A 24,628-nucleotide genomic window follows, 5' to 3' on the forward strand; every position below is an offset into this window, starting at 1 on the left:
GCTGGAGCAACACCAAACCACCAGCCAAGACTCCAAAAAAAGCCTCAGGAGTACCCAAGAGCCAGGCCTCAGGGGCATTTCAGTGCTCTGCTCCAGTTAAACCCCATGGGCTGGAGCACCACTCCCACACTGATCCCAGCACTCAGCAGCTGGTGAAAGCATTGTTGAATCATCTATGTTGAAAAAGTCCTCCAAGATCATGGAGTCCAACAATTAATCTGCCGCTGCCAAGGCCACCACTAAGCCATGTCCCCCTAAGGGTCACATCTACATGGCATGGATTCTACAGAACCTTCCCACCTCTTCCCTGCTGGCTTGCCCTCTCTCAGAGGCTGAAGCGAGCGGTGGATGCCTGCCTGAGGGGTGTTTTACCCAAGGGAGCCACCTCTCCATCATTCATCTTCGTCTCCTTCTTCATCTTCATCAGGACAATGAGCCTGAGGATGCTCAACCAGGCTGCAACAACCAGCTGGGCTCAGAAGCTCCCAGAGGCAAAACCTGCTGCCAGGTCTTAGGTAAGAGTTAGCAGTGGTGCATCTGAAATCTGTTTCCAAAGGGCTCCCAAAATGCAATTTGTTCCCACACCTTGCATTCCCAGGACATAGGTGTAGGGGAAGATGAAGGCTCGTGGAATCAGAAGGCCGCTGGGGTGAGAGAGGTGTTCACCCCTCCTGGGTCTTTCCTTCAGGCACAGAGCTCCCTGCTCCTCCATTTCATGGCTTTCCTGGCCTGTCAGCTCAGAGTTTCATTGCCTGCTTTTGAATTCAGCACTCGGGGCAGGTGGAGCACCAGAGCATGACTTTTAACAGCTGCTGCATTTTAAGCCTTGGACAAGGAAGCAGAGCTGAAATCCTTTGGGCTTTTTCAGACCAAAACTCCCAGATCTGCTGCTTCTTTAATTGTGCCTGTGTGTGAAATGATGGTGATTTGCTCATTTGCAATTTTTTTTTCTTCTTGAGTGGTTTTGCAGTGTTTCCAGGCCTTTTCATTCATTACATCATGGTTTTGTTCCGCAGAAACGTGGTGCTGCAGGTGACAAAAAGCTGCTTCTCTTGTCTCCAGCCTGTTTGGAAATCTTTGAATTAAATTAACTTCAGCATGTATGGGGAAACAAACATCAGAGAGCAGAGGCTGGGGACTGGTTATTTCCACAGAATGCAAATAAATGCAGAAATGCCCAATTTACAGACAGGCAAGATTTACTAATAGAAGTAAAATAATTGGATGAGGCAAGTTTTCGCTGCATTTACCAACTTTGAATGAAGCAGAAAAGTTACTTCCCCTCTTACTTCTTCCAAAAGCTCTGAGGAAAAAACCAAAGTTTTTCTTTTCTTCACTTTTAGGTAAAAAATAACCCTGAGTAAATTAAAAAAAAAAAAAAAAAAAAAAGACCAATTTTGACATCAAGAAAGGGGGTGTTGGACCCAGCTGGAGTTACAGACTGCAGTGGAGCTGTGAGTTCCTGGCACTTTCTCACAGCACCTGCCCCAGGGTGTAGCCAGCAGAGCCACCCCAGGAGCTGCTTTGTAAGCCAAGAAAATTCCTCTTCCCTGACCTGACCAGTTGCAGGGCCATAGTGCCTCGAGTTCACTTACGCTTCCCCCTGCCTGACCTCTCCCTGTGGGACAAGCAGGTGGTGCTTTCTGCAAGGGAGTGGTTTAACAAATAAAATAAAAAAAAAAAAGGGAAAAATGTTATGGGGTAGCTTTTGGAACCTTCGTGTTGTGATAAGGGGCCATGATGGGCTGCTCAGCTCCTGTGAAAACACCTCAGGTATGCATTTGCAGGAGAGAGTTGGAATAGAGGAGATGAGGGCAGGGCATCCCTCAGCTCCTTGCATCTGGACTCCAAAATCCATAAGACCCGACCTCAGGACAGGAGGGACGCTGTGTGTGGCGTGTGGTGGTGCACCCCAAATGAATCCTGGGCTCGCTTGTGCTCAGACAAGGCTCGTGTTGGGGCGGGGGGCTCAGGACTGGCTCAGGCCAGTCCCAGGATGGGGCTGCACACTGCTCCTCACTGGCTGTGGCCGGGACTTGCTGTCAGTCCTGTTTGCAGGTGCTGAATCCCATTCATTGCAGGAAGCTGTGAGAGAGCCAGAACAGATGGGGGGACACAGGCACGACCAGCTGGGTGTCCTGAGGGGGTCAGACACCTGATGTCCTGCTTAGGGGTGGTGGGAGCTGAGCAGAGCCAGCCCAAAGCCCTGCAGCCAAACCTCGATGCCTCGTGTCTTTCCCCCATGCAGTGCCATGCCAGGAGGGGCTGAGCTTCTGGGAAAAAACACAGGAAAGCACAATTTTGGATTGTGGTTCACATCCCACAAACTCCAAAAACAACTTGTTGGATGGGAAGTCTGATGAGGCTACCTGCCAGTGTCCAAAGACCCACATCCCAGTGGGAGAGAAGGAGGCAGCAACGTGGGGCTGGCACTGGGGACCAAGCTCTGCCCTTCCGTGCATCTGGCCCAGAAGTAATGCCACCAACAGAGAAAAAACAGGCAATTATGCCCTGCCATGCTCTCCCTATCTGGACCACAGTGCCAATGCCATCCCACACATCCCAGAAGCGGCATCAAGAGGCCTCTGGCAGCCACACCAGGAGTCCATTTGTCCCACACCATTTCTCCCCAGGAGAAGTAGTAGATGTGTCATTTTCCTTTCACAGGACACGAGCGGCCTTATCCAAATATAAACAATCTGGGAGTATTTGCTGGCTTATTGTCTGGACAAAAAAGTAAAACAAACAGACCTTAAATCCTTTTCCCCCTGCCATTTCTGGTCTGGAGTCAGGGCCGTAGGCTCCAGAGTTCCCGAAAACATCGCTCATCAGAAATAGCATCCTACTAAAGCAGGTGTGGAGGTGGCCCCGGCAAGCCATGCCGCCACCTCCTCCTCCACAAGTCACTGAAAAACCAGTCAAGAGATCTCTGAATATTTAAAGAGTTTCTGTATGAATAATGGAAACAAAGAGCAACCAAGAAAACGTGATAGCTTGCAGTGTCGTGGGGCAGCACTCCCTTGGGAGAGGCCAGGAACAGTGGGCAGATGGCTGGGTGCACTCTCAGACAAATTCAGCTTTCAGCAGCATCAGCAAAAGCCAGTCCCTGGGTCAAAAGCTGCCTGAGAATCCATTCCTCCTGTCCAGCAACAGCCACGGGTGAGAGCTTTCCTCACCTGATCAGGCAGCAGCACAAAAAATGACACAAAAAGGGGAAAATGCTGCTGCAAACAAAGCAAAAGTGCTTCTCTCCCCGCACAGAAAAAACAGAGCAGGCACAGGGTGTGAAGCCTGGGGAAGCCGTTTTGCAGTGAGAGAGTTGTGGCTCAGGAAAAGAGGACCCATGGGAGACACAACACCAAATCCCAGGAGATCCCCTCTTCATTTGCCCATCTCCTCCCAGCCCACACCTCCCCTTCCCATCAGGGACCACAGCAGGAGATCAAAGTCTGGTTCCAGCGAGTGATGTTTTACAACAGAGGTTTCTTCTTCCCACCATCCTGTTTTTCACCACCAGCAGCTCTTTTTCAGGAGATTTTGAGATGTTTCAGGCCCCAATCTCCCTGTGCTGCCCCCAGCAATGTGGCTGAGGCCACCCAAGTAAAAACTCTCCCACCTCTGTGAAGTTGGGGGCTGAGCAGAGGCTTTGTCCCCATGTTGGTAGGGTGGATAAGTGGCTCCTGAGGGCTCTTTCGGGATCGCTCTCTTACTTGGGTCCCAAAGGGAAGAACAGTCCAAAGACAGACCTGTCTGCATGAAACAAAATTCACATTAAAAAACAAATGAGAAAGACAAGCTGAAGGACTAGATTTTCCAAATCACCCCACATGCATGGGCACTGCCTGGTTTGTCCAGGAGCACTTTGGGTTTATCCCATGCAGCCCTCAAGAGAGAGGAAGGCCAGGAGGAGTGTGGGACACAAAGCAAGGCTGAGATCTGGTTGGAGAAACACTCAGTGGTAAAAGATGCTGTTCAGGTGGTACCACAAAACTCCATGAGGAGATGCTGGGACAGGGGTGATGGCTGCTGGTCCCCTGGCAGGTGATGGGATGGATGCAATGGGATGGATGGCTGCTGGTCCCCTGGCAGGTGATGGGATGGATGCAATGGGATGGATGGCTGCTGGTCCCATGGCAGGTGATGGGATGGATGCAATGGGATGGATGGCTGCTGGTCCCATGGCAGGTGATGGGATGGAGGCAATGGGATGGATGGCTGCTGGTCCCATGGCAGGTGATGGGATGGATGTGATGGCCACTAGTCCCATGAGCATTCTTCTCCTGCATACATAGATCCAGACACAGGCTACTTTTTCCCATGGGATTGCCATCTGCTACTGCAGAGAGATAATGGCTGCAATCCCCACATTTTAAAAAATATTTAAATATTTTAAATATTTTTTAAATATTGAGTCCCTTGGTCTCCCCCTTCCAGGGAAATGCCCTTATCCTTAATAAAGCAGGGAGAGAGGGCTCCTGTGGACAGGCACATGGCAGAGGCTGCATGGCTGCCTCATCCTCTCCCCACCACCTTTAGGAGTTCTGGTTGATGTGGGCCTGGCTGAGACAATGCAAAGTTTAACAGCTTATGGAGTAATTAAGCAAAGCCTCTCAATACAGCATCACTAATTAGACGAATCCTCCCTAAATTACCAGTAGTTCATGGCACCCTGTAAAATCCTTGTGTAATAGCCTCAGAAAACAATGACACTCAGCTGGCGTTCGGCCACACAGCTCGATGGCAATTGCAAAGCACTTCAGATGTTCATGAGCCTTTTGGAAAAAAAAAAAAAGAAAAAAAAAAAGAAAAGAAATCTAAAATGTACATTTCCCCCAATGACTCTGCTCTGGGGTGTATTAAAAGCAGCACCTTGACTCAGCCTGCCACATAAACATCCTGCTGCCCCTGGACAGCCCAATGCTGTCTTCCTCCCAGGATGAGGAGCTGAATAAGAAGTGACAATCACAGGTCCTGCCCGCAGGAAAACAGGAAGTGCCAGAGTTGTACAACCACTCCAAACATTGTCCTACCTGCTCCACTCCTTGGGTGCAATGGGAACTTGCTTTCCCTTCCTTTCCACATTGCATAACTATTTCTGGTCCAGTGCTGCTCAGTCCCAGGATGCTGCTGCGTGGGGCAGACCCTGTGGCCTTTGGCTTCTCCCTGCCTGCCCAAAGCCAGCCTGCTGCTCCCTGTCCAATGCACAAGGACAAATGTCCACCTTCCAAATCCACTGCTAACAGTGGCAGCACTGAATGCAAGCACTGGAGGAGATGGAGTGCCAGACAGATTGGCTCACCCACATCTGGCAGGAGCTAGAGCAAAGAAAATCCCAAATCCCACCAGAAAGCAGCTGAGTTGGCCAAATTTGGAAATGACCATAAGACTGAAGGAGCTGATGCTTACACACAGGCTCCAGCTCATGCACTGAAGCGCTAAACCTCCTCCCTGAGAGTAAGATAGCCCTGTGGGTGGGGGATGGGGTGTGTGCCCCACCCTCAAAGCAAGCTGGGCAGCCAAGGCTCTCCACAGGCACAGAGAGAGAACCCAGAGATATGACAGAAAGGAGGCCACTTGCAGAAACTCCAGTTTCTTCACGAATACCCACTCCCACCCTTGACTTTTTGGGTGGATTTCAAGGAATCCTTGTCCACCCAGTGCAATGCATCCCCAGCTAGCAGCCTGGCAGCCCTGCTCTCAGGACCATCCTTCCCAAAGACCAGAGACTTTCCACATTACATGATGCTCTGGGAGCTGGGAACTTTGTTCCTCCTCCAACTGCTCCCACATTTCTGCTGAGAGATGGGCCCGAATTTGCTTGCGAAACACAGATGTCAAATGCAAGTTTCCAAACAAGAGGAGGGATAAGAAGGTTTCCTCTCCGCTCTTCCTTTCCTCGCAGTGTAAAAACATCCCTTGCCAAATGAGGCAATGTTTGCCATCACTTTGCAAAGTTCACATTCCCACAAGGCAGGCATGAGGAGGAACAAGGGGGGGAACCCTCACATCAGTGCCCACGGGTCATGGTCACACAAGACAATACTTTGCAAAATTTGGAAGTGGGAGGAATGTGGGAAGGCTGAAGAGGAGGATGTTTATTAACCTATATCTCTTAAGGGTTTGCGTCCTGTGAGGAGAAAAAGGGAGCCCAAGGCAATGTTGTTCAAGATACTGGTGGGAAAAAATCTGGAAATCCTTATTCAGGCAATCCTACGTCTGGTGTAAAGAAAAAGAGAATGGCTTTTTCTCACATTCATGGCAGTGAGGGTTTTCCTAAATTACGGGAAGCTTCGTATGAATTCCCCAACTAATTCCCTTGTGCAATTGCATTAAATAGTAGGATGTGAATGCATTTCCACACCTGACTCAGCCTCTGTGCCCAAAAAGGCTGCTGGCTCCCTACAAGCATATAGCAGGAAGCCTTTCAGCTCAAGAACTGCAGTCTCAGCCTTGCTGGCTGTTGCTAAGTGGTGAATGGAAGGCAAACAGGGGAAGCCCAGCAGTGAGTTTCAGTGAGTGTCTACAGACACTTTTCAGCACCAAAACGAAAAAAAAATTAAAAAGAAATCCCAGGGACAAGAAAAAATAAAATTTAAAAAATCACCACTTAAATGGCAGATACAAGTCAGAGCAAGGAGAGATGAAACCCTGATGTAACTTGGGAAGTTCAGTTTCCTTGCAATGCAAAGCAAAAGGGGTTTTCCACTATTTCTTTCTGCCTCCCAGACAGAGAATGTCTCTTTGCTGTCACTTTATGACTGTAGAATAAAAACCAGCTGCATTTCTCCCTTCCCCTTGCAGCTGCGCTTCGGCCTCGCTGGGGCTGTGGTTGGGACAGTCCCTGCTCAAAGGTATAATCAATCAAATTACGGCCATTCACACCCGCCCCGAGCATCCCCAGCTCTGGCTGCACCGGGATTCTCCCAGATTCAGTTGCAGGGACACCTGCAGCAGGGTCTGGCCACAAGACCTGGAGGAAACATCTCCTTCTCGCCGCAGAAAGGCATTAAAGGCACGGATGTGGTCCGGGCAGCTGTGAAGTCGATCCGCCAAGCCGCGGCGGGCAGGGCAGGGCAGGGCAGCGCTTCCTCGGACACAGAGCACCCTCTGCTGGGAAAGCCACGGCGGCCCGGAGGAGAGCAGGAACCTCAAGAACTCCTGGCAGGAGGGTTTCCACCCCACGGAGCGGCTCCTTGGGGAAAGGAAGGAGCAGCGCGTCTGTCTGCCTGCATGGGAGCTCCCCCCTTGTTTTGTATCCACTGCCCGCTGTGGGCAGCAGAAGGACACAAACAGCACGTGGAAAATGCGCATTTTGTGATTGGATTTTCGCAAATATTAAGATGAATATTATATGTGTTATGTTAGAAAGTTATGCTGCATTAATTTTCTCAAATATAGTTTTAGGTTATAACATAGTGTTAAAATAGAAGCTATGTATGTGGGATTTTTTTAAAGAAAGGAATGAGGTACTCGCATCAGATAGCGGCCACAGGACACCTGAATCTTTCAGAGAAAGAGGATTTATTGCTCCATTATCAGAAGAAACGAACTTCTTCCCACCTCTCTCAGCCCTGAAGACGCTGTCAGGATTCAGAGGAAGAAGCTGACACTGACCAGACAGAATCCTTTGTTTGAATGGAATTTATGCATCATGTATGAGGTGTATGAACATGCAACAGGCTATTGCTTTTAAGGGTTAATCCTCTGTTAACCTGTGTCCTTTTTCGGGTTTATTTTGCCCAGAAAAGGTACCCAGACTATCCATAATTCTTTTTTCTTCTTGTCTCGTATTGTCCTAATCTCAATTGTTCAAATTTGTATTACTTTAATTATATTGCTATTTTTATAACCATTTTATTACCGTTAAACTTTTAAAATTTTAAAACCAAGCGACTGGCATTCTTCACACAGCAGTTCAGCACTTCCAGTCCGTGGCTCATCACCGACCTGCCACATGACACGGCTGTGCCCTGTCACCTCCCCTGCCACAGCTGCCCGCTTTGAAGAGCCCCAGCAGCCCAGCGGCAGGAGCCGCGGCCCAGCGCTTCCTTGCTCGGCCCCATTCCCGCTCCCAATCCCGGCTGCTCCCACAGCTCCGTTCCCGAGTAGTGCCTCCCTCCCTCGGTGCCGAAAGCAGCGGAGTGTCGGGGGATCAGGGACGTCTTTTCCTGCACAGAGTGGGGATGTGGGGCCTGTTCCTCACTGGCATGGCACAGGCTCTGAACAACAAGGCAGATTCTGCCTCCAAATCTCCCGCTGTGAGCGCAGGCAGGCGGCACCTGCCGCGCCTCAGGCCATTTCCCCGCGCCCAGCCGAGCCGAGCCGAGCCGCTGCCCAAAGAGCACTTTAACCCAGCTCCGCCTGGGTGTGTTTAAACAAACACGCGAGGTTCCCCAGCACCCTTCCCTCGGGTGCCGAGCTGCTCGGCAGCGCTCGGCGCCCAGCTCACCCCAGAAATGCGCTTCCTTCCCCGCCTCGGCCTCTCGGCCGCGCTGGCCATCGCCGCCTTCCTCAGCTGGCGGCTGCTGCTCCGGAGCCCGGCCCGCAGCCACGCAGGTAAGGCCCGGCCGCCCGGGCTCTGCACGCCCGGCAGCCTTTCCGTGCCCTGGGGAAGTGCCCTGGAGCTTCTTGCTTCAGGGTCTGGGTGGGCAAATGCCTGCAGGACGGAGAACACCCTTGGCACCCTTGTGGAGAAAGCTCTTGCTGTGGGGCCCCGCAGCTTTTTGTTCTTAGTGGGGTCATTGATTTCAGGTGTGGTGGGGGAAACAGGTGTCAGGCTGCTGGAGCTGCCAAAACTTTTGTTAGGGAAACTTTCATTGTTTAGTTGTGAAATGCTGTTGGGAAGGCAGGAGGGAGCAGGGGCATTGGTGATTATTGCATTTCTTGCCTAGGAATGCATCCTTCCCCTCCAGTTCCCATCATTCCAGGGGAAAGTCATCACTAGATTTTGCAGACATTGTCATTCTGGGGCTGGGCGAGTCAAAGAGCAGCTCGGGATAGCTTCAGGCATCACTGTGTTCCTGATGTCCTTTGCCTAATTTTAACTGTGCTTCTCTGCTTTTAACTGTGCTGCTCTGTACAAGAGCCTCCTCAAATATTTAACTTCCTGAGGACCCAGAACAAACCATCAGACTGTCTCCCCCGGGCTGCCAGATGCCTGCACTGAGCAGATGAGGCAGATGTGCTGCTGCTAAAGAAAATAAACTAACAAGGCAGGCATTAATCCTCCACACTCAAACCCACTCTGGCCTTTTCACATCAAAAACAAGAAGACAAAAAAGCGAAGCTGAAATTTGAGAAAATAAACTCACTCTCATAGAGTCTTTGTATTTGCTTTTGCCTTTTATATTTGCTTTGTTGTCATCTCACTTCTCTTTGCTTTTTGCCTTTTATTTGCTTTTGCCTTTTTATCTACATGAGAAAAAATTTACATATGGGAGTGATGCAACAAATGATGTCATTTGGGTCCCCAATTCACCCCGAGCCATTCAGAACAATCCCTTACTCACATATACTTGGTAGCTGATCTTAACCTATTAACAGATGCAAAAGGGTTTGCAGGACATAATGTATTTGTAGCTACAAACCAATTTACTACTGCCTGGTCTCTCAAAATATTTTTGATTCTTTGGCAAACTCACCTCTGGGATGTTCAGCTGCAAGCAAGGAGTTAAAAGCAAAAATTATGATTTAGTGGAGAACTGGGCCAGCGGAATAAATCTGTGGTTTAGATCAGTCCTCAGGCACGGTGACCTGGGGAAAGGGGGAGTTTGGGTGTCCATAATCTCACATGTTCATGGGGACAGAAACTCATTTCCCAGCAAAGCCAAGCTCTTTGCCAGACAGGGCTGGTCTCCCCTCTCCTACCCATTTCATTCACGCTGGATCCTTTCCACACTGGAATAACTGGAGAAGAGCCTGCCACAGCACTGTGTGCTCGGGGTCTGACTCAGGGCACTGTGTTCTTTCCTCACCCCCATCTCCAAATGCTGTTTCCCAGGTGACCTGGCCCCCAAGGCAGAGGAGGGCTTCACTTTAACACTGGACACCTTCCTTCACGTCCAGCAGCTCAGGAAGACGAGACTGAGAGCTTTCTGCAGCCGAGCGGGCAAAGCCACCACGCTGCCGAGCAGCCGGGACGAGAGAGCCTCCCTACTCCGGAGCCTGAGGGTGAGCACCAAGCTGGACCTCCTGTACTGCCAAGTGCCATCAGCAGGGCTGGAGGAATGGCATCAGCTTTTGGAGAAGCTGGAGGAGGAAAATGTGACGCTGCCGGCGCCGCTCCCCTACCGCCGGCTGCACGCTAAGGAGACACGGCTGAGCGAGTTCAACCGGACGGAGAGAAGGGCCATGCTGGGGTCTTACACCAAAGTGCTCTTTGTCAGGGACCCTTTCCACAGGCTGATCGCCACGTTCCTGCAAGGCATGGGCATCAGCCCGTCCTTCAGCAGCTTCGTCCAGGAAGTCCTAGACAGCGGAACGCACAACGGCAGCACGGCTTGGAAACCGCTGGTCAGCCTGTGCCGGCCCTGCCTCATCCAGTACGACTACGTGGTGATGTTTGGCTTCCTCAGGCAGGAGCTGGGCCACCTGCTGCGCCGGGCTGGGCTGCCTGCGGGCAGCCTCCTCCCCGAGCTCACCGACAGCCAGGTGCAGTGGACCTACAGGTGGCTGTCAGAGCAGATGTTCAGCGAGCTGTCTGCCCAACAGAAGCAGCGGCTGTCTCATTTCTACCGCTGGGACCTCGCTGCTTTCCCGTTTTCTAGCAGTTTCCTGTCAGACCATCCCAGCAGCGCGGACAGCTGGCAGAAATAGCCCACACGGAGGGAGGAACTGTTTCAGGGAGCATTAAACCAAAAGCAAGTGCTTCAAGATACTGACAGGCCTTTGCTTCACAGCTGCTTGCAGTGAGTTTTTCCATGTCACAGTCCAAAAGACTCATCATGGTGGGACACACCACTGCCAGGGACAGGGGATCAACATGGTTGAATTGTGTTTAAACTCAACAAGAGCAGGCACTAGGGAAATTTGTGGCACTGGACTTGGAAGACTGCATGAACTGAACTGTGATGGGATTAACCCAGCAGTTTGGGGTAGGGTGGGTTGGACCTGCTGCAAACCACTGTGGCATCACACATGCTGCGCCTGTGCTGGTATTTCCTTTTCTGGGCTCCATGTTGGGCCAAGAGGTTTGGCAATGGCTTCTTCCTGACAAATCTTCCCACTCAGATACAAGAAATGCTCCCAGAGGAGCACGTCACCTGGAGGCTGAGATGTGACACAGGGTGGCACACCCTGCTGGCTTACCACTGGCAATGTTCCCAATCTTCTCATGCTCAGGGAAGGTCAAGCCCAGCCCATCATTTGGTCTTTTCTGTTCTCTGTGAACTGTTCCTGTTTCACAGCCTCATTGCCTATGTGTGTGGGCTCAAGTGGGCCCTGGGGATGGCACCCACTGCTTGCTCCATTCACAGGTTTTGAGTTTGGGTCCCCTCCTTCCAGGGCTGACTCCAATAGCCCAAGGCCAGCATTCAGCTCAGTGCACTAGCCCTGAGACAAGGAAGTGTCAGTGTTGACCAGGTACCAGCCACAGCACCAGACAGCCTCCCACCTTGTGTCAGCAACTGCTGGGCCCTGTGGAGGTGGCCAGAAGCATCAGAATGCATCACTGTGCTGCCATGGAAAACAGGATGTGGCTACTACAGGCTCCTGCTGGCAGAGAAGCACAGGGACTGACTCTGCTTTCTTTTGGACATGGCTGCCAGCGTGGCCAGACAGAGGCCCAGTCTCTCCAGCTGGCTCACGGCTTCATCCAGCTGGGCAGCCCAGAGCGATCACCCGCCCTCTCCCCGCTTTGGTCACCGAGCTGATCTGACTCACAGTCCCTGGGAAAGGTCCATCTTTGTCAAGCAAACACCAAGGATGAGTTGTCTAGACTTCAAATCCTGCCAGACTCTGACCATGGCATGCTTGTTTCCAGGGTATTTAGCAGCTTTATTTTGCAGTGTTGTGACATGCACAGAGAATTCCATGTACATTCATGGTACCGTTTTGACAGCGCTCATTAAAGAATGTTAGTGAGAAATGTTGATTAGAACGGACCTAAAACAATTACCAAAACCTTGGCCTCCCTCTCTCACAAAAGGCCATGCAATTAATAGCATTAAAACATCAGATCAGCTGGGCTCCTTTCACACTCCCACACACTCTCCAGCTGCAGTAATTACTATTTAAGTGCCCTTATTGTGCGCAGTACTTTACAGTCTAGCAAGATGGCATAGTTCCTCTTCTGAGATCGACTTCTGGAAGAGGAAAACCACCAAATTTCCAATTATATGCCATTAAATTAGAGTCTTGCATCCATGCTTTATTTCCCTGGAAAGTACTAGAAAAGGAGCATTTTTCTCTTCATGAGTAGCTTTCCCTCCAGTGCCAGTGAGCTGAGACCCCACACAGTGAGATGTAGTGTGAGCAGATGGGACACGGCACCTTGCAGGGGACAGTGGTGTGCACTCAGGGCAGGAGAGCTGCTCCCCCACAGCTCTGTGGTGCAGAGCATGCCTCAGGTCAGGGATCTTCTCTTCCTGCCAGCCCTCCCCAGTGGCTCCCAGACCTTTCCTAAGGTGCCCAGCACTTAGTTCCATGAAAACAATGTATGAAATGTTCAGACATTGAGAGGTGACACAAAAACCTCAGCTTCATGTTCCTTAGAGTCCCACAGCACAGGCAGGCGGTACAACGATCTTTCTGTAAACTCCTGTTAGCCTCCAAGCTTCCCTTCTCCCTACACCCTCACAAATCAGTTGCTGTCATTGATTTGCAACCCTGATTTTATACCATTGCTGTCCCCAGGTGTTTGATTTGATTTACATTCAATTCCAGTGCACCCCAAAAGGCAAGGGTTTCCTCTCTCCGTTGGCTGGGTGAGGAGGGCCCCAAGCTGGGCTGGGCGTGAGGGCCAGGGCTGCTGCCTGGGAAAGAGGGGCTCACTGATGCTGCAGCAATCCACAGGTCTGCTCTGAACAGCCTGCTCTGACCACTGCATGTACACAGAGCTCGGCAAATGTGCTTCCAATTAACTCACAAAGCAAACAGCAAACCAGAGACTTGATACATCTAATTTAAAAACATTTCACCTGAGCAGGCAGTCACTGTGACTGTGTGAGACACTCACAAACCCATCCTGAGATGATGAAAACTCCAAAAGCAGGGAGAGAAAGAGCACTTATTCATCCTGCTAGTGACATCCCAACATCTCCCAGGACCATCACAAGCAGCAGGCCTATTGTGAACACACTGGGAGCTCCTTGGTATCCCACTCTGGCTGTGTCTCTCCATGCTCTGCTCTAACACACAATACCTTTGTATGCCTTTTCATCCTGGTCTGAAGGAGCACGTCCAGCAATCCCACGAGGTGGAATTCACAGAAACAGCTGATACCAATCTACCTTACAGACTCAGTATTTTGCATCCCTCCCTGGACACCCAAGAATGTGGACACACAGGCTCCAACAGCTGTTCTTGCACATGAATAATCATGTTTTCTTCTCTAAGAGGTTTTTTACATATTAAAAACTTTCAGGAGAAAACAAAAATGTGTTCTTGCCCAGTACCTCAGAGCTTAAGAAACACCAATTATCCTATTTCAATTAATAAAACAATTACATAGCAAGCCAAACAGGCACAAAATACTTCCTGCAACTCACATATACAAATTCCCTTCTTCTAGATGGTAGATCCGTAATATTTCAAGTTGAGAAATAAATCTACACCTTTCCAAGCAATATACCCCGGAGTGCTTAAAAAAATACTTCACACTGAGCATACACTGTCCAGTCCTAAGATGAAGGCCAATTTTAAGAAGTTTGTATGTGAGCAGAATTTTATGTAAGGAATTACATCCTCTTGCACCATACTTTTTTGATGGGTCTGGGAGTGCAAAAACAGAGAAAGGGCATTTTCATAAAGCAGTAGGCCAGAAAAACAGATAGAAGTTTGCAAATGATAAGCAGGCACAGTATGTGGCTGACACCATCCAGAGGTAACGTGGTGCTCCAGTGTTGAATCTGACAGTGACAAAACCTGTCAGGAGGGATGCCCAGCACTAAATCCAACATGAAAAATATATTCAATCCAGATGACACCAGGTCATCACATAGCCAGCACAGTTTTCAGACAAGCACTCCCTGTAGCAAAATGTATCCGTTCTCTTACATTCAGCAAAACTAAGAAATCCCTTGAAAAGAAGGCAAGGCCATGACAGCAAGGGATTTACCCCAGAGGGCACCCAGAGCCAGCTAATCCCCAGCTGTGCCCAACCTCCGTGTGCCCCTTGCTTAGGCTGGTATGAATTACCTTGGGAACACTGATGAGCAAGCTTCTCTGTTACTCCAAGGTCTCTGATGTCCTTTCCTATTTGAAGGATGGGGAGAGATGTGGAGGTGTGGGACGGGAAAAGTCTGTGTCAAACAAAGCAGCATCTTGCTGGAAGTACTCTTGGTATATTTAGTTTTTATCTTTAATCAGAGAAGACAAGGAAGGACTTGAACTAAAATCTCATGAAAGCCCAGGTGCAGACAAAGCAACAGTCATTGAACTTGGGGTAAATCAGTTATTGGTCACATTTTAGCCTTTTCCTCTGAAACTTTTGTTACACAGGTAAGACCATCTCCATTAGCCAACACCAACAGTCCTGCTCATCTTCCTCTAGGATAGAGCTGGCTTTGTGTGCGAAGGGGACAGGGCAGGGCCAGCCCTCAGCACCTCTTACACCTTCCCCATCTCAGCTAGAGGAGTCTCTGTCTGGGATCAACACATTTAAGTCCTTCTTGGCATAGCATCACAAGGTGATACATCTTTTCCCCATAGCAGGAAAAAGAAGAAACAACCACCCTGCTATTTCACATTGGCTGGTAAGAAGCATCCTTGCAGCAATTTTACATGAAATCTGTAAGGTTTTTTCAATTACACATCACCTTCAACTTAGTCTTCATTTGAATTTACATCACAGCTATAATCTGGCAGCAATTTCCTCTCATAGAGAAAACAATGATTGGACAATTAAATGTGAAAGCTCTGTGAATCCGTGGGTGAGCCACATGAACACAGGTTGGTTTTTTTCTCCATTACAGTCCTACTGCCTTGTGGTTCCTCTGATGTAAGCTCAGTTTCAGCAGAGTTTGCTCCTCAAACTTTCCTCCTACACACGCACACACCATGGCTTAAAGGTCCCTGGCTCAGCAGAAGGGCACTATAAAGAGAAAAAATAGTAGAATTAGCAACAAATGAGGGTCCTGTCCAGTGTTCAGCATGTACCACCATGCTGCTTTTCAGGTGGGGGGACTTTGTGAAGGGAGCTCCTATCCCAGTTTTTCCAAACGCAGAGATGTCTGTCTCATGGCACTTCTGTTAGAGGCCTGATAGTTGAATGAGTACAGAACCCTGTGACAACACTGTGACAGAGCAGCCCAAGAGAAACCAGTGACAGGGATAACTCCTGCACTCCTTCAGATCAATTCCACAGCTCCAAGGAGACTCCTGTGGCAATAACATTCAGAAGAAGGGAGTATTTGAACAAACACCTTTCTCCCCCTCCCTTGCTGAGGGACACCACTAAATCACACTGTGGCCCTCACCACGTGTGATGATTCTCTGAAAGGTGACAGTCAGGAGCATCAGGACAAGCAGCCAGTGCCGTTTTTCCACACACAACACTTGGAGAATGGAATGGACTGAACTTCAGAGATACTGTACAGCAGCCCTTCCTGCAGTGGGAGCCCTAGCAGTGCTGGCCTGGGGATTTGGCTCTCAGCTGATGGCATGTCAAATGAAGGATAACACCCATTTAAAAAACTCATCTGCTGGAGCAGGGACACAGCCTCCCAGTCCTGCCCTAATCCCAGCCCTGGGCCCCTGTGACCTGCAGGCACACTCCGTGGGCAGGCTGGCCAGGGAGCAGACAGTGAGAGCAGGGGCTGTTACCATTTTGGTGAAGATGTCCACACAAGCATTGCGGATCCTCTCTGGGGTGGCAGGACTGTCCAGCCTGAACGCCTCCGTCAGGCCAGAGTCCTTCCTTGCTGAGTAGATGGCATCTTTAATGGCATAAAACACCGAGGCAGACAGGAACAGAGGTGGCTCTCCCACAGCCTAGACAGAGCACAAGCAACAGTGAGGCTTTGCTTTCCAGATGGGAACCTCAGTCTACCAGATGAGCTCAGTGAGGAAACATGATGCTAAAACAGCCTCCAGTGTGCCAGGTGTGATCAGTGAGGAAAGACTGGGCTAAATCAACCCTCAGTCCATTTAAAGAAGAAACAGGAAGAAAACACAAGCTTTCTCACACAGCAAAGCCACTTCAGTTCTGTCTAATGGACAGTCAGGGCAGCAATGTGCAGGTTACTTCAGTTCTTCCTAACTAGAAAGGATAGTACACACATTTCTGATAAGAAAAACATCCTGACCTCAGAGAAACCACAGCATGATGAGATGAACTGAACACAGGATCATGACTTTGTCCCACTCAGCTTCACAGTGCTATGGGGCAGTAAGAGGCCCACAGACTTCACAGGCGTACCTTGGATGAGTAAACTGCCTTGCTATTGGGGCAGTCACGGAGAAGGGACACGTTGAATTCTGTTGGGATGTCTCCAAATGCTGGGATTTTGTACATGCCAGGCCCTCGAGTGTACAAGTTCCCTTCAGGAGAGTAACGTAGCTCCTCCATGGTGAAGAGCCCAATGCCCTGGACAAAGGCTCCTTCTATCTACAAACACATTCAAACAAGGTTACAGTCTCTGTTGTTGTTCTTCCCTGCACAAGGACAAACAGTGATGACATCCACCAGGGTTTTCAACCCTTCCCACCTGACTCAGATCCAGTTTTTTATCTCTAAACCCTTGTCCCTTCTGCTGGGTACAATCTTTGCACAATTCCTGTGTTCCCACATAAATGTGGCTGCATTTTCCTGGCAGGTGAAGCAATTTACAAATACACGCAAACACTTTTTCTGTAAACACAGGACAGGAATTTTCTGATGAAGCAACAGAAAAAAAAAATCAATGATAAAACATTGATTTCTTCCCAGGCAGGTGAATATTGAATGAGTTGAATTTGCTGATGTATCAAAGGACAAGTAGACTAAAAGGACTGAAGATGAAACATCTAAAGACAAACTATTTTATGCTTTCTATTTCAGTATAAATGCTTTACTAAGTGCTGCAGATTATCAGGTCAGCAGCACAGACACCTGCAGAAACACTCCTATATCCACTTAAGTACTAAAAAACGTTGCATATTTTTTTCTACTGTAAATTTTAGGAGAAAAAAGATTACCAGAAGAGGATGTGCTTGAGCAGCCCTGCACAAAGCAGCTCCGCTCTCCGTGCCCACTGAGGTACCTGACAGCCAGAGCAGTCACAAGCATTCATTGACCCATCTCTGTGTACTTGTATTCCTGCACTCACGCCACATCCTTTCTCTCCTGTGCCCCCAGATCCTCTCCAGCAGTTCATGGAAGGACACAGGAATTGAAGACCCCTTTGACAGGCTCCATTTAGCCCATCCCTCAACTCCCAAACCTAAAGCGACAGGCCTCAAAGACAGAAAATCCTTCTCTCCCCTTGGACACTTCCAAAAATAAAAATCTTTCAGAAAAAATGTCGCTTTCAAGGAAATTTCATTTGAGCTGTAGCAGAGCTTTGCAACTCAGGCTCTCCTGTCATCCCAAATCCTGCAGCAGTTTCATTGGAGTTACACCATATCAACATCTAGAGTTAGCCAGCGAGCTAAGATGGCTAGATAAGCATACATCCAGCAATTCATCTCTTGGTCTGTCAAACAGCCCTAGTTTATTACCTTTATCTGCTAAGAGATAGTGTGATTATTACTGCACAAAATTTTGAAGTAATCTTGTGCCTGTCCAAGGACTTTGCAAGATAAGTGACTGGTCCAACTTCCTATTGAGAATCCACACAGCAGCAGCTGGAGGACAGAATGTGCCACCCTACCTCTTTAGTCAGGAGAATTTTCACTAAATTAAATAAACTTAATATTGACAGATAGGAATAAAAATATCAGGTGTGGGATTTAGCCTGAAAAACATCAGTGGGATGGTAGCTCAGCAATATCCTGCAGTCTTATTATCCAAGCCAAAAATCCCCAAACCCTAACAGAATATTTCCCTGTGTAATTCTGTGCCAAGTTAAAAAGGGTGCGTTTGCAAAGGCACAGCCTGGAGAGGGATGATAAATAGGAAAGCCTGAGAGCAGTGTGATTGCCTTAACATGATGGAAATAGCAATACTTTTCACTTACCTGTCCTATATCTATGGCTGGGTTCAGACTGGTACCAACATCCATAACAATGTCTGTGCGAATGTTCTAAAAAACAGGAATAAAGGGGAAATCAGCACAGATCTCTGGAACTGGTCCACCATGGTCTCATGTGAGGAAGAGAATCCGAACACTATCCCACAGAATCTTATCTCAACTGAACTCTCATACTGATTTTTAATCTGAGTTCACCCCAAAATTAATTCCAAGGAATTCAGTGCAGTTTTCCCCAGAGGTTCAGTGGACCCAGTTAATATTAATTCCAGGATGCTGGTATCAGTGGCCTGTAGCTCAGCATAACCAGCTAGATCAGATCTTGATTTAATTTTTTTCTTCCCTTCTTTCTTTCTAGAAGTCTTCAGTGTTATTTTTAATGATTAGCTCACTTCCAGGATGTTTCTGTACTTTTGTTCCAACACAGTGCTGCTATCTCTTACTCAAGCAAATCCAATAACTTTTGCAATCATTCATTAAGTCCCAAATCCCCACAGGGTAGATAATTATTGTTTTATTACCCTTTACGGATTGCTGCACTGTGGAACAGAGGAGTTAAGAAATTTACTGAAGGTCACACCAGACCAATGACAGAGCCAGGAATGGGCTGACACCCAGTATTTGTTCTGTTTCACTGCTGACCCCTCACCTTGTGGTCACCTGTCAGGCAATCTATCTCAACCTCAGAGCAGGCAACTCCATAACTGAAGTAGGAGAATGGTTTCCCTTCGTTCTTTTCAAAGTCGTAGCCAACTTCAGGAATTCTTGATACAAAGAGAAACAAAACCACATTGAATTTCATAAAAAAAACCCAAATACAACAACATTGCTACTTATCAAAATCCTTATTCACTTTTGTTTCATTCCTTCTGTCAAGCCCATGCAGAAATTAAAAGCACAAACAACTGTAAAGAGAAATCTGCTTAATCTACTCTGCATTCCAAAACCTGATTGAATCTATCAAACTGTATTAGCCATCTTTATTTGCCCATAACTCTCAGGGTTTGTGATGACTATTATCTACCAATCCAGTGGAAAATCCTTTGCTTTTAGAGTGCAGTTGAACATTCTTTAAGGCCATTAAACTTCAGAACATAGTTAAGCTGAAGCAGAAACTCTATTAAGCTTAGAACTGATTTTAAGCACAGTTAATGGCAAATTTGACTACTTATACTTTATCTGAAAACTGCTTTATTAAAATGCTGACAAGTCACTTGGTTAAGAGAAAAAATACGTTTCAGGGATGCAAAAGAAACTAACACATAGTGTATTTTAGCCCTAAATAGGTTCTTCTCCACAGTATGCTTATTTATTAATGTCAACCCCTCTGCCTTAAAGATGATGGATCTCTGCTTTCCTCCAGCAGTAAAGCTGACTAAGAGAAGTGCCTCATTTCAGAGCTACACAGGGTCCAGCAAGAGTCTGAAGTGGGAGAACACTGCTGGAAACACTGGTATCTGCTCATGCCACAAGAGACAGGATTTTCCTCAAGGACAACCCTTGCCCCCTCTTATCCTGCATGGCAGTTCTAGTGCAAAACTAGGCCACAGGGCTGACACAGAGCAGAGCCCCAGGCAAAGCTCTGATTTCATTTATGCCTCTTCAGACCAAGGTCAGCTGGAATGAAGTCAGATCTACTCCAGATTTACTTGCCCTCAGAGCTGTGCTCCATCAGGAATCAATTCTCCCTAGCCAAGAGACTGTTAACCTCAGCTTATCACTTGTAGGTAGGAAAGGGAATGCAGCTTTAATTTAGAGCAGTTACAGGGGACTGGGGGCTGTAAATCTTCCCAAAATTTCCCTGGATGCAATCCATGCACTTGAGTCAGTGTCTCTGCAGTGTGAATTTTCACTCACCTGTAAAACCCCGTGGCTGACAGGCTGACACAGCTCTCATAGGCAGTTTTAATCTGGCAACGAGAGTTTGAAAACAGTGAAATGTACAACCAGGTCATTCAAAATAACTGCACAAAAACATTTCCAGGAGGCCTCCAGTAGCAAATGTCCAGTGACAGACAGCTGTCACACTAGCCAAATCCAGCACTGCCAAACATCATGACTGCAGCTGCTTGCCCAAACAGCCCATTCAGCAGCACCAAGGGCAGAACTGGAATCATTGGCAGAGGATGAGAGCTGCTTGTGTTTGCTTGTCTCTCAGCTACAGGTTAGACTTTTAGCCTCAGGGACTAAGGTTAAATTGACAGGTCATCTTGACTTTAGTGAGGGAAATTCTACCCTGACTTCCAAATCCCAAAGTCAAAACTCCTCGGATGAAGAGCAGAGCTTGGATCTGAAGAGAGCCTTACAGCCCATCCAGCTCTTCTCATTGAGAGGACAGAGATATTGCAGACAAGGAGCATTACAGGGGCTGAATGGCAGCTCAGCAAGAGCTGTCTATGCTACAGAATCCCTTCATTAAAAATCAGGTTTCCTTCTGTCCAGGACTGCAGCCTGACTACAAAGATATACATAACCACTCAAGACTTTCGCCTGATGAAGATTGTCATAGGCAGGCCCCAAAATTTGGAGAAATCTCAGGATTAAAGTAGTAACTGATGTCTTGGGGATGACCTCTTTAAGTTTTAATCACTTGGAAATCTGTACCAGGTTCGTGTTTCACTGTCTTTGCTCAAATCTATGCTAGCGAGATGGAGAAGGCCTGGAGGACACACCTGCACACGTGGTTTGCCAATTAAAATAATCTCTGATAATGTCCACTTGTCTCAGGACAGACACAAACAGCTTACCCAGTCTTCCCAGGATCCTTTGGGATTAGACTGTTTGATTGGCTCAAGTCTTTTTAGGATAGTCTGACATGCATTCTAGAAACAAAGAGAGTGAGAAGAAATATTTTAAGATTTGAATAGCCAGCTTACGGTATTAAGAGCCCTCTAAGAGTTTCAAAGAACCTTGTATTTAAATTGATATTGCCTTTAGGACTTGGCAAATCATAAAAAGGAACAAAGTTCACTAATGTCTTGCTACATGGGAAGAAATGTTGCCTGAAAAGGATTTTAAAGGAGATTGGCTAGGCTGATAGTAGAAAGGAATTCCAAATTCAACATAGAACTTTCTGGACCATGACAAAAAATTATAAGAAGTCTGCTCATTTATACATTAACTTTATCTGTACCCCATCTGTACAGGACAGCTCAGCATAGCTTACAAGATGATCCTTTAACACTGAAAGAACAAAAAATTTCTTCCCAAAATTCAGCCTACTCAGATAAGCTGTGCAGAGAATAAAAACAGCCTGATTATTTTACTTCGCAGTTTCACTTTCCCTTGTCTTTTAAACTGAGAATGACCTATACTCACTTCTTCTTTTAAAATGGAAAAATCACATACCCTGCAAATATATGCATTGGTAACTCCACCATGGCAGACAGCCACGACCATGCCATTGTTACAGCAGAACACTTGCTCTGAGCTGATCAACACTTAGAGCTGGTGGAGCACAGCTCTCAAACCATTTGCTATTAGCACATGCAGCAAAATACATTTGTTATAGATAAGGCTGTATTAATTATTTTGAAGCTGGCTATTTAAATGGATGCTTTGTTCTGCTCATTCTGAGCAATCCCAAATACTCTATTTTTAGAGCTACCACAGGACTGAAGGAAAGTTTCGAATAACTTGGAAAAAATATAGTAATTCACAATCTAATGTCACTGCTAGCTACACCAGGTAACGTTCTGAGACATCCTTACACTGGAACTGCCCTTTGATGATTGTTTTCCTTAAGCAACGACAGATAAACACAGGCCAGCTTTTCATGCCCTGGAGCCCTCCCTTGTAACCCACTCCTTCCAATAACTCAGCTTCCGTACATAGACGGCCATTCCGTTGATGTCGGCGCTGACTGAAGCGGCTGTCGGCGAGGTATTTGGGACAGTGTTTGTGCTGGTCTCGCTGATGTAAATTTTGGAGGTGGGGACTCCCAGGGCCCTGCTAGCGACCTGTGAAGCAAAGGTAAACAATTTGTAAGCAGCTCTTCTTATCCATGAGCATTGTCAGTCATTGCTGGCACTGCCGGGACCCACGCTGCAACCTCTACCCTCTCCCACCCTAAACTTCATTTTTCCTGCGGACTGAGCTGTTCCAGTGCCTGAGAACTGGCCAGGACATTGTTACATTTGAATTCCACGGACTGAATGTGTGTGAGCACACACACTTTTGCCACAATGACAGACATTCACTTCACTATTATGACACTAAATTCTTCTCTCAATAGTTAAAAAAATCAGATCAAAAGCCCTATGAGATTTTCCTGTCATTTTCCTGCCAAGGGAATTTTGCTCCCTTAAGCCTATTTAACTACAGAAGCACTAGCATATGCAGATATATATGTTTTCAATATAACTAATTTTTATATGAAATGGATAGAAACTTTACCTTTATGAGGTGAACTGAAATTGCCAGAGTGGTTAAACTGTAAGCATGACATGCCTTATTTACATAATGAGATTTAAGATGATGAAGAATCTAATTCTAATACTCAATTGTGATAATACTCTGGAAGTCTAGCACTGCTGCTGAAACAATGAAGAGGAATCAGTCCTGATTTGTTACTCTCTGCGTGCACACTGGAGGAAGTGTCAGGGTGCCCGAGGCAATGCTGTAGGGAGTGTAATTGTCCTGAAAAGACATCTTATTCAGTTAAGCCCAAACTCATTATTACCTGAATCATTTTGGTGTGAAGTCCTTGACCCATCTCAGTCCCACCATGTGTAAGTAACACAGAGCCATCTGTATACACATGGAGCAGAGCTCCAGCCTACAACAGGGAACATTAATCATCATAAATTAATTACTGGAGTACTTAGCAGGCTACAGAGAGAATTCATTCAGAACTGGACTAAGGTTGTTCTTTGATGCAACTAAAGCCACTTGTTTACACTTGAGGTGAGTTTGGTTTAGTCTCACCAACTCACTAGATGTTCCAGTGACAACAAACCCCAGTCAGTATTTTCAGCTCAGAAAGCAGGTGAAGTAATCCAATCCTGCCCCTGTGGAACACAGATGCACCTTTCACCTCAACTTTCCAACACCACTGTCAGTCCATCAAATCAGCTCAAACACAGGAGCAGTGTTTCCACTATTGAGAAAGGCAGGAAAATCAATCTAACACAATACCATGGAAGTGCAGCTGTACTGTGGTGTCTTTTGGACAGTATAAACTGTAAACTGTTGTGGTGCTCATTTTGGCTTCAAAAATGTCTGCTCTTTCTTAACTAATTTACTACTTTTTCAAGAAGCTCCAGTTTGGTACAAATGGAGGAGGGCCTGGGGGAGGCAGCATAAATCCAGCTTCTCTAGTGAAAGGGCAAATAACATTTACAGACCTGGTTCAGAAATGGGACAGTGAAACTGATGCCAAATTTGGTAGGAATGATGCTCATCCCTCTCTTTTTCCAGCGGTTCTGCCTGCAAGGAAAGAACATTATTTGGATACCCATGAGCCTTTTATCATAAACCAATACTGTGCTTCCCTCTGACTGTGCATCAAATGGAAATTAAACACCAGACTGTGATAAAGACTGAGTTCATCACTAATTTGTATAAAAGGCTTTCTTTGTGTGTTCCAACAAGAGGAAATTGCAACTGAAGATGCCTTCTGGAAGCATTTTAGAAACAGCTGTCCATACTATTAACTGTTCAGTTGTATATACAAGCCAACTGAAAAAGTCTGTGAGGCAGAGGAAAGCATAAACAGATTGCCTTGATAGTCACGTGAAAACCCTAGCTGGACTTAACAGACACCCTCTTCTTTGCTACAGTTCACTTACAAAATCACATAATGCTGGATCTGATTCTGGCCCTGTTTATGCTACCAGCTCACTGACAGACTTTGCCTCTGACAGTGAGCATAAAGGGATTTCAAAAGGAGAAATATTTAGAAGACAGTCTGCAAACATAAGGTGTGACTTCACATCACTCGAGTTGCTAAGAGAACTTCAGAAGTTAGGAGGCAACAGGTGTACCCAGTAACAAGACAGCTCCAGGGCACCTACTTGTTAAATTCTTCAATCAGTTTCTTCCTGGCGTGATAGCCGGAGCTGGACAAACATTCATCCCAGCATCTTCGTAGAGTAAATCCCTCCAGCTTTTGGTTGAAATGAGTTGTGTCTCCTTCGTGGTACAGATTGAGCTTCCTCACCTTCCCAGAGAGACACAGAAAGGATAGGCCAAGTTTAATGCTTCAGACAAGGAAGGGATGAGATCTAAAGTGTGTTGGTACCTGATTTTACTCCTTTGCTCTTTCTACAAAGAGCCAAGGAGCAAAACAATTAACAAACATG

The 24,628-nt window shown here is 47.3% G+C and overlaps 2 protein-coding genes across 2 annotated transcripts in view; one reads left to right on the forward strand and one right to left on the reverse strand.

Moving 5' to 3' along the window:
• The first annotated feature begins 8,349 nt into the window (after positions 1-8,349).
• On the forward strand, positions 8,350-15,119 carry LOC119699269 (carbohydrate sulfotransferase 8-like). The gene is made up of 2 exons (XM_038132528.1): positions 8,350-8,556; positions 10,001-15,119. The coding sequence occupies exons 1-2, from the start codon at positions 8,457-8,459 to the stop codon at positions 10,813-10,815; spliced, it is 915 nt and encodes a 304-aa protein (XP_037988456.1). The 5' UTR covers positions 8,350-8,456; the 3' UTR covers positions 10,816-15,119.
• XDH (xanthine dehydrogenase) overlaps positions 14,482-24,628 on the reverse strand; it is a 49,315-nt gene continuing 39,168 nt past the window's right edge. The window contains exons 27-37 of the mRNA XM_038132520.1: positions 24,341-24,486; positions 23,672-23,753; positions 23,008-23,103; positions 22,157-22,285; positions 21,074-21,148; positions 20,184-20,236; positions 18,976-19,090; positions 18,315-18,380; positions 16,577-16,765; positions 15,982-16,149; positions 14,482-15,250 (exon numbers count right to left, since the gene is read on the reverse strand). Of these exons, the coding sequence (XP_037988448.1) occupies positions 15,200-15,250; positions 15,982-16,149; positions 16,577-16,765; positions 18,315-18,380; positions 18,976-19,090; positions 20,184-20,236; positions 21,074-21,148; positions 22,157-22,285; positions 23,008-23,103; positions 23,672-23,753; positions 24,341-24,486 (1,170 nt within the window). The 3' untranslated portion in view covers positions 14,482-15,199. The remainder of the gene's footprint in view (positions 15,251-15,981; positions 16,150-16,576; positions 16,766-18,314; positions 18,381-18,975; positions 19,091-20,183; positions 20,237-21,073; positions 21,149-22,156; positions 22,286-23,007; positions 23,104-23,671; positions 23,754-24,340; positions 24,487-24,628) is intronic.

The sequence above is a fragment of the Motacilla alba genome, chromosome 3 (assembly GCF_015832195.1).
Source record: "Motacilla alba alba isolate MOTALB_02 chromosome 3, Motacilla_alba_V1.0_pri, whole genome shotgun sequence".
NCBI lineage: Eukaryota > Metazoa > Chordata > Aves > Passeriformes > Motacillidae > Motacilla > Motacilla alba.

Excerpts from the sequence above, each read along its gene's own strand:
- LOC119699269 (XM_038132528.1), top strand. The coding sequence starts at position 8,457 with ATGCGCTTCCTTCCCCGCCTCGGCCTCTCGGCCGCGCTGGCCATCGCC. Across the intron at positions 8,557-10,000 it reads CCCGGCCCGCAGCCACGCAG|GTGACCTGGCCCCCAAGGCA; the intron begins GTAAGGCCCGGC and ends GCTGTTTCCCAG.